We start from the raw sequence: 9,539 nt of genomic DNA on the forward strand, positions 1-9,539 counted from the left end.
TGTCTCCAAGGTGGACTCTTTCTTAATCGTATGCACAAGAATCATCAAGACATCGGTTTTCTATCTTCTGTCATCAAATACTGTTCAGGAAATATGAGAAACTACCTGGAGGTTCACCTATAACCGTCCACATGACCTTTTATTATTTATTTATTTATAATTGTATAATTGTATTTATAATTATATTTTATATATTGTAATATTTCTCTATTTATTCTATATCTAATAATATATTGTTTTATACAGAGAGGTTTCATCCCTGGAGGATGCATTGAGTTTGTTAAATTATGTTTATTTATACATGCTCTATTAAATTAAGATTTTAAAATAATTCTGTCTCATAATATTTTAAATTTTTTTGTCTTGTCTGAAAAAAACATTTTTAAAATCTGTCACCAGAAACCTACTGATTACCCAGACACTGTGCATTGTAGGGCTAGCTCCGGTTAATGTAATGATACCTTTTACTTAGCAATTCCTGGAGAAAAAAAAATGACAAAAAATTACTTTCCAAAATTTTTAGTCCCGGTAGTCCGTAGACATCACAGGCACAAATAGGTTAAAGCCTGTAACCTCTAGACATAATTAGACAGCAACAGGTTAATAAGCAGTAATATAATTCCAGTGACCTGAAATGCGCCGCTCGCCAGTGATAAAATACTTGCTTTATTTATTAATCGATGTGGCGAAACCAACCTCACCACCGGGTTTTGGAGGGGCCTGTTTGCCAGCCTCTTGCCTCAGGATTATGGCCCATACTAACTTTGAAGGAGAAGACAGATCGGCCGCACAGCTTAAATCTGTGGAGCAGGAAAGCCATGCTTGCGGCCGGCCAAATGTGACTTCCATGGAATTCGGGAACCCGAATTAATTGCGTCTCATACAATGCTCATTGTATTTTGTTGATTGCGTTACAGACAGAGGGAAGGGGGTTTTGTGTACAATTGCTGGGAAGGTGTCAATACTGTAAATGCATGTGATTGGCTGTTTTTACAAAACCCTGTGGGTGGTAACCTTGTTGGAAGATGTGTATAAATCAATGCTGTGTGTTCAAATAAAGAGTTCCTGTTTTACACTCAACATAGAGCCTCGTCTCATGTGTGTGGGGATTGCTATACGTGTATACTCCCCTGGCTATTACTTCTAGCTCTTGTAAGAGCTGTTCCTGTTCCTGGTTCCTGTGGTGGTATCAGTGTCGAGTGGAGTGCTTGGAGTCCTCTGGAGGCACTGGGAGCATCCATTAACGGAGTTACCCAGTCGGGGTGCCGGGAGATCTTTTACATTGGTGGCAAGCGGCGGGATCGTTCCCACAGCCAGAAGGACAGCTACAGGAGACACCATTCCATGGATTTTACAATTTGAGGGCAACACATGTCCTAGTACAGCGACCCTGACAGCACCAGAATGGAAACAGCGGTGGAGTACGATGAGGGTGTCATGGATGACCGAGATGCAGTTAACAAAGGCATCTGGTACCAGGCACTGGGTATTGTGGAGTATCTGCGGGACGAGAGACTCCCCACGGAAGACCAGCGGTTGCAGAAGCGAGTAGCCTTGCGGATGCCCTTCCTGGGAGAGCAGCCCCGGGAGGAATGGGTAAAGGAATTGGAACTCCTAGCATGGCAGGAGCTGTGGCTGAAAGATGCCTACCAGTACCTACCCAGGACAGCTGAGCATGACAAGCCAGAGGGAAAGGAGTTTCATGGTCCTGGCTTGTTATGGGAGACTTTTTCAAAGCTGGAGTTTGGGAGCCTTACACAAGCCCGGTTCCGTGATCTCTTGGAATGGAGGGAGAGCAGGTATGACTGGGATGACACTCATGAGCAGGACCTGGTCCATCTGGTGACCCGGTAGATGGAGCTGGAACAGGGCTACCAGCAGCTGTTCCACTCCAGTGAGAAGGCTCAGCAGGAGAGCAGAGTGACAGACCCAGGTCCAGAGCCCTTCAGCTGGGAGGATATTGTGGATGTTTACTGGGAAGAACCCCAGGTGGCTGGTGGAGATGGGACTGAGGTCTCTCCACTGCTCCTGCAGGGAATTGGGAGCCCAGTCTCCATTCCCCAGCTGCAGGCTGAGTTACAGGGAACAGAGACAGTCGGTCCTGTCCCCCAGCGGCATTTTGTCCTACAGGGAATAGAGAGCCCAGTCTCCTTTCCCCAGCAACAGGACACTGTATTGGGAGCGGAAAAAGTCTGTCTCCCTCCCCAGAGGCTTGAAGTATGTATGGGAGAGGAGCTTGTTACCCCCTCTCCCTATTGGCAGTGTGAATTGCAGGGAATTGTGAGCCCAGTCTCCATTCCCCAGTGGCTGGGTGATTTACAGGGAATTGGGAGCCCAGTCTCCATTCCCCAGCGGCCGTGTGATTTATTGGGAATTGGGAGCCCAGTCTCTATTCCCCAGCAGCAGGCTGAGTTACAGGGGACAGAGACAGTCGGTCCTGTCCCCCAGCAGCAGATTGAGTTGTTGGGAATTGGGAGCCCAGTCTCCATCCCACAGCAACAGAAGGATTTGTTGGGAATTGGGAGCCTAGTCTCCATTCCCCAGTGGCAGCTTAACTTACCAGGGGGAGACAGTAAGCCCCACAACTGTGCAGATGCGACCGTGGTCTCTGCACTTACAGCACAGGGGGTAGGGACTGTCGGTCATGTCCCCCAGCAACAGGGCTGTTTAGCAAAAGGGGAGACAGTCGGTCTCCCTCTCCAGCAGCAGAGCTGGGTATCCAAAGGGGAGAGAGTCAGTCTCCTTCTCCAACAACCAGGCTCCAACCAGGCTTTTTCCGTGGTAGCGCTGGCACCAAGGCAGAGTACCGCTGATCCCTGCCCACAAAGCAACCTCCACTCCAAGCCAGGGAGCAACACAGAGACCGGCAGTACCAGTTACCAACATAACCTTGCCGGACTCACTGGACAGAGACAGGCTACCAAATTCAACAGGTCCAGTATTTAGTTGTGGGTGGACTGCCAGACTAACTCAGGTACCGACTGACTCGAGGTCAGGTATCTGGTTAGTGTTCCCTGGGAGGGGGAGATGTGTGGCGAAACCAACCTCGCCACTAAGTTTTGGAGGGGCCTGGTTGCCAGCCTCTTGCCCCAGGATTATGGCCCATACTAACTTTAAAGGAGAAGACAGACCGGCCGCACAGCTTAAATCTGTGGAACTGTTTTGGGCAGGAAAGCCATGCTTGCGGCCGGCCAAATGTGACTTCCATGGAATTCGGGAACCCCTGCTCGGATCTGGGTGATTTTTGGATATGTTGTTCACCCAGATCAGAGCTATCCATGGATGTATACGTTATGGGGATATGTGGGGTTTTGAGGTGTTTTCTGTGTTTTGGGAAAAATGTGTGGTTTCTGTCTGTGAGTAATTAAGTTAGCCCATTACGTTTGGTAATTGTATTTTGTTGATTGCGTCTCAGACAATGCCAGTGTGTTAGTTAATTGTGTCTCAGACAATGCTTATTGTATTTTGTTGATTGCGTTACAGACAGAGGGAAGGGGGTTTTGTGTACAATTGCTGGGAAGGTGTCAATACTGTAAATGCATGTGATTGGCTGTTTTTACAAAACCCTGTGGGTGGTAACCTTGTTGGAAGATGTGTATAAATCAATGCTGTGTGTTCAAATAAAGAGTTCCTGTTTTACACTCAACATAGAGCCTCGTCTCATGTGTGTGGGGATTGCTATACGTGTATACTCCCCTGGCTATTACTTCTAGCTCTTGTAAGAGCTGTTCCTGTTCCTGGTTCCTGTGGTGGTATCGGTGTCGAGTGGAGTGCTTGGAGTCCTCAGGAGGCACTGGGAACATCCATTAACGGAGGTACCCGGTCGGGGTGCCGGGAGATCTTTTACATTGGTGGCAAGCGGCTGGATCGTTCCCACAGCCAGAAGGACAGCTACAGGAGACACCATTATTTTCTGGATCCACAATCTGTCTACATGCACACCCCAGGCAGAGGAATCTGTGATGAGAACTTCAGATTTTCAATGTAGAAGAAGCTTCAGCTCTTGGCGAGTGGATGGATACACTTAACAACCCCTTTTCTAGGCTCTAGAGCAGGGTTTCTCAACTCCGGTCCTCTGGACCCACCTACCGGTCAGGATTTGAAAATATACCACAGAATGAATACCTGTGGTAAGTCCTGATGCATGGACACTAATTATATCACATGCTCAATACTAAGGAAATCCTGACAACATGACTGGTAGGTGGGTCCCAAGGACCAGAGTTGAGAAACCCTGATCTAGAGACATCTGTGGAAAGAAATGGAAGGAGCCTGCATGAGCTATGGCTCATAGTATTACATCTCTTGATGAAGTTAGGAGATCCAACATTTTCATGACGTAACAAAATTATTCTTTGGAGTGAGAAAAGAGGTGACTTGCTCCCTTCAGGATTGTGTCTCCTCTCTGACGACAATTTTACTCTTAGCTTATGAGTGTTTATGACAAAAACAGATGTTTTAGCTCCTGAGTTGGATCTAGCTTTGACCCCTTGTAAATGATCCAGAAGACATGATCTTGTAACAGCTGCATGGTTGCGAGCAGATCCATCAGAAGCTGTTGTCTGGAGGACGCCTTAACCTGGGCACACTTTGAATCTCTAGGGCTGCTCTCAGAACTACTGTGGTCTTCATGAAAACTCTTGGAGCAAATGACATGTTAAAGTGCAGACAAGTTATTTGGAGATAAAGAATGTGCAAGATCGTGTATTCTGAGAAATTTCCTGTGGATGGATAATATGGGGATGTGCAGTAGATACCGGTAAGAGGTATTGTGGTTAGAAAATCCTCTTTCTCCAAAACACCAGGAGTGATCGGATAGACTTCATTTTGAATTTCGTCTTCACCAGAAACCTAGGAAGGTAGGTGAGAATTTCCCTGCCTCTCCTCGGTATCTCCTAGAAACCAACCAGTTTTAAAGGCCATCAGACAGATGCTATTCTGTAGAAAGGCTGTCAAGAAATGGGATCAATGACTTCTATGGGGTCCTTGGGCCATCATAAAAGTAAAAAATAGGACATGTCATTTTTATTTTATCACCAGTATTCATAGTCCGTTGAAACAATGAATATGTGAATACACCCATAGATTTAATTGTTCTAAAAATGATTGTTTCCCTTATGTCCTAACTAGCAGCACAATAATGGGGGTATTTCTCCCCAATGTGTAGGACAGATGGACTCAATTTACCACTAATTACAAAATTTTTCAAACTATGAGACATAACTTAGGTTTAAACAACAATAAAATAGAAAAAAAAATGTCTACTTCCTTGGTAGTTTAATGAAATGGAGGGGTCAAGGTCACTCAGCCCTTTGCAGACAGTGCTCTGAACCATTCCCTTCGCGCACCCAGCACCTGCTACTTACTATTATTACCAATGTATGCCCAGTGCCAGTACACAATGTTTCTGTTACTCAGCCAGTGCCAGTACACAATGTTTCTGTTGCTCAGCCAGTGCCAGTACACAATGTTTCTGTTGCTCAGCCAGTGCCAGTTCATCCATCAATGTGCCCGATGCTTGTATAGCTCACTCACCAATGAGTCCAGTGCTCATCTAGCACCAGCCCACGTGTCAAAATGACAGATTCTGGTGAAGTGCCAGCTTGATAGATGTATGCATGACCAGAGCTAGTTCACATGCCAGAGCAAAGACCACCCATCATTGTGCCCAAAACTTGCCCAGTGCAAAGCTTATCCATGGTGCACCTGATGGTTGCAGGTGACTGCCCAGCCAAAAGGTCACGTGTCATTGTCCCTGATGCTTGCTCAGTGTCAGCTCACCCATCAAGGTGCCCACAGCATGCCCAGAGTCAATTCATTCAAAAGCTCCTGTTGCATGTCCAGTGCCAACTAACCGGCCAATAATTTACCTATCAATTCATCCACTTCATGTCCTCCACCACTTCACCAGTCATTCTATGCCAGGCTGATGTTCTCCTACCTGCCCAATACATCTAATGTATTTCTTCTATAGTGACAGGCCTGGAGGAAACATGTATACAGCATTCTACAGTGACAGGATCTCCCACACCCCATTCCAACTTCTCCTCCAGTGACTGGAACCTGCCAAATACAGGCCGCAGCCTGGGGCTATGCCAATTTGTGTCTCACATCCCCTCCACACCAAGTGCCACTTACAGTTTCTAAAGACCAAGATAAACATGGCCCCTGTGTGCCATCACTTTTTGACATGGCCAACATCTTCCCAAGTAGCTGAGCTGACCACACCTGGGCGACGTCTACTGCTATTACACTGTGGAGGAAGAAGGCAGGAGCTGTAGCATTGGCTTGTTCAGTCTGTGAAACCGGGCACTTTACTTTGGGACAAGGAAGCTGCGTATCTGGCACAAGTGCAGGACAACTCCATTGTGTTAGGTGGAAGAAACATAAAGGTGGCTAGATCCAGAAACTTTGGTGCTCAATCATTGAGGGAATATCTTTCCGGTTCTCAGGGGAGACAGCTCTTGGGTGTTCAATTTTGAGTCCGCCACATGAGAGGGCCCTCCCTATGAGGTTACTTCTTGTTAAATCCCCATTATTGTGCTGCTGGTTAGGACAGAAGTGAAGCATTGATTTCTACTATTATTTTGTTTTCCCTTAGTCCTAACAGCAGCACAAGTTTCCTGCCCTAAATAAGTTACTTCTTTATAATAAACACAAGGTGGGAGAGGATGGATGTCTTTAATAATATTAGAAATCAAAGCTTGTCGCTATTGTGTGAACATAACATTAATGGGGTTGGACCAAATGTATAAGTTACAGAACACAGTGCTCAGCTATCTCGGGCGCTCCCATAGAGAATTGATGGCGCAGTAGTGTGCATGCAAGACCTGACCCTCCATCAGAACGGGGAAACGGGACCCCTGTTCTCAGGATCGGTGTGGGTCCTAGCAGTCAGATCCCCAGAAATAAGCTAGTTGTCCCCTATCCTGTAGATAGGGGATTACTTATCAACCTGGTACAACCACTTTAAGATCTTCACTGTCATAAAATGGACGATATTGACAATAGGTTTTATTCAATGAGAAGCAAAATTTTAGATAAGTTAGACTTTAGGTTTATTGCCATTTTTGTGTCACAAAGCAATAACTACAATTAAAACCGTATGTACATACAGATCATTATGGCTAATGTTTTGCCACCATCAACATCTAAGTTAAACTGCTGTATATAATACCAAGTAAAAACTTCCAAGTATGAAGAATCACAGCATGATTCTACACGAAGTCAGAGGGTAAGATTCTTCATAAAACACTGATGGCAGGGAGTTACTGAGGGACGGGGGATACTGGTTATGTACAGATATGCTGTGCAGTAACAGGAGGATTCCTGTAGAGATTTCTCACCTGCAGGAGTCTCCTCCCAGTTACCTGACGTCTGCTTCTCACCTGTATAGTAAGGAAACTGAAAGTGGCAAGGGTTTCCCAAGGCTGCCTTGTCTCCCGTCACTTGAATTCTGAACGTTAGATGAAAGATTTCTCCACATCCTGAAAATAAAGGGATTTTTCTCCTGTAGACTGAACTATAAAAGGAGAAAGATGGAAGGGCTTGAGATAGAACTGAGATCAACAGGAGAGAGACACAAGACAACCAATCAGGTAAGTGTCTTCTCCTGGGTGTATACAGATTAATGGGAGCCAGTACACAGTCTGTGATTATGGACATCAGATATGGTTTAGTAACTCATCTCATATTCACAGATTTCCAGAGAGAAGAAAAGGTTGAAGTATTCAGCAGGAAGCACTGACCATGGACATCAGATTGTTGGCTTTGCTGGTTTCTCTGGTTGTAGTGGGTGGACGTCCACACAGGAGACTCTGCCCTTTGTTCCAGCACTCATCCATGTCTACCTCCGACGTGAAGTCCCTCAGACATCTGCGAAATGATCAGGTCAGTGTAAAGCGCAGCTTCTATTTCCATTATTGAATCCCATTTCTAGAGTGATATGAGGACATTGAGTTGAGGGTTCATCGCTCTATAGCATACAGAGGAGCTTCCTGAATGGCATGTATGAGCTCCAGATAAGGTTACAATACCTGAAAACTAACTGACCAAGCCCCTAGATGGTGGGGCAGGACCAGGGAAACAATTATGTTTGTCCACATTGTAGAAAACTCATTTTTATTCTTCAACAGCAAAAGAAAATATCCGGTGATGGAGTGAAATGTTACACCACCATGACTAGACACAAGACATCTATATGTGACCTCAAGGTATGGAAATAAGATTCCACCAAAGTCTTTGTCAAATCACCTAACTCTATAAATGAGCAATGGCAGAACCCCTCATATCACATTTGTATTTTGTTCTACAGCCAAGTGACCGCCTGATCCTGACCCTGGAACGAGTGTCGCTGACGCTGGACGTCCTGACTAATATGTCTACCTCTGACACTGTAACAAATTCCATGAAGGCTTTCCTTAAATTGAGGGACCAGCTGATAATCTGTGTAAGTTCCTTCTTCTTATCCTGTATGTCCATCAAACTTTGGCCCATGAAATAGACCCAACATGGTGTAAATTCCTTATATCCTGTTCTCCTTTACAGAGAGAGTTGCCTGAATACAGTGATCCTGCCTCTGAGCAGCTGGAGCCGTGGCTGAGTCATCTCCAAGATTTCAAAGACAAGGTACGTGTCTTACAGAAGCTGCACACTGACAGTTTACAGGATATTGTCTTTGTAAGGAGTAAAATGATGAGGAATTTTATAGAGATATTGAAAGCAGAAAGCTTTATGGGAATGGTATGTTTCAGTTAGGAAGAAAAGAAACGGAGGGGGGTGCAGCTGCAGGATGTTACTGTCACTGTCTGTCTGAGACTTCCTGCTGTGAGAGGGGAGAGGGAGCATCGAGGGGAGAGGACAGGCTTTGGAGCATTTATTCCAATAGGCTGCTTTATTCTGCTGTTGGTCTTGCGATGTGCATTTCTCTTGTTCTGTGATCATCTAGTACAGGACGATGGCACAACTGGACCTTAGAACTGACAATCACACTATAGTGCTACCCACATTCAGTTACTCGGCATTGTCACCATTTGGGGAGAGACTGTAGTGATCAGTACATAATGAGATATCTCTCTGTCCTCCATTATAGGCCTCCCCTCAATGTGTCCAGGACGCTGTTGTGCTCAACCTCATCTCATTAAGGATGCAAAATGTGATGTGTCCAAGTGATTCCTAGACTGTCTCCAAGGTGGACTCTTTCCTAATCGTATGCACAAGTATCATCAAGACATCAGTTTTCTATCTTCTGTCATCAAATACTGTTCAGGAAATATGAGAAACTACCTGGAGGTTCACCTATAACCGTCCACATGACCTGTTATTATTTATTTATTTATAATTGTATTTATAATTATATTTTATATATTGTAATATTTCTCTATTTATGTTATATCTAATAATATATTGTTTTATACAGAGAGGTTTCATCCCTGGAGGATGCATTGAGTTTGTTAAATTATGTTTATTTATACATGCTCTATTAAATTAAGATTTTAAAATAATTCTGTCTCATAATATTTTTAATTTTTTTGTCTTGT

General features: G+C 44.8%; 1 protein-coding gene across 1 annotated transcript; it reads left to right on the forward strand.

Moving 5' to 3' along the window:
* Window positions 1–7,538: 7,538 nt before the first annotated feature.
* On the forward strand, window positions 7,539–9,178 carry LOC122946569 (interferon lambda-3-like). The gene is made up of 5 exons (XM_044306289.1): window positions 7,539–7,598; window positions 8,136–8,213; window positions 8,315–8,449; window positions 8,548–8,628; window positions 9,092–9,178. Exons 1-5 carry the CDS (start codon window positions 7,539–7,541, stop codon window positions 9,176–9,178), a joined length of 441 nt encoding a protein of 146 aa, XP_044162224.1.
* The last annotated feature ends 361 nt before the right edge of the window (window positions 9,179–9,539 follow it).

This window comes from Bufo gargarizans, chromosome 9 (assembly GCF_014858855.1).
Source record: "Bufo gargarizans isolate SCDJY-AF-19 chromosome 9, ASM1485885v1, whole genome shotgun sequence".
NCBI lineage: Eukaryota > Metazoa > Chordata > Amphibia > Anura > Bufonidae > Bufo > Bufo gargarizans.

What these genes read in the sequence shown, in the direction of transcription:
- LOC122946569 (XM_044306289.1), top strand. Translation starts at nt 7,539, where the DNA reads ATGGAAGGGCTTGAGATAGAACTGAGATCAACAGGAGAGAGACACAAG. An exon ending in GACACAAGACAACCAATCAG is followed by an intron (nt 7,599 to 8,135) that starts GTAAGTGTCTTC and finishes ATTCTTCAACAG; the next exon opens with CAAAAGAAAATATCCGGTGA. An exon ending in TCCAAGATTTCAAAGACAAG is followed by an intron (nt 8,629 to 9,091) that starts GTACGTGTCTTA and finishes CCTCCATTATAG; the next exon opens with GCCTCCCCTCAATGTGTCCA.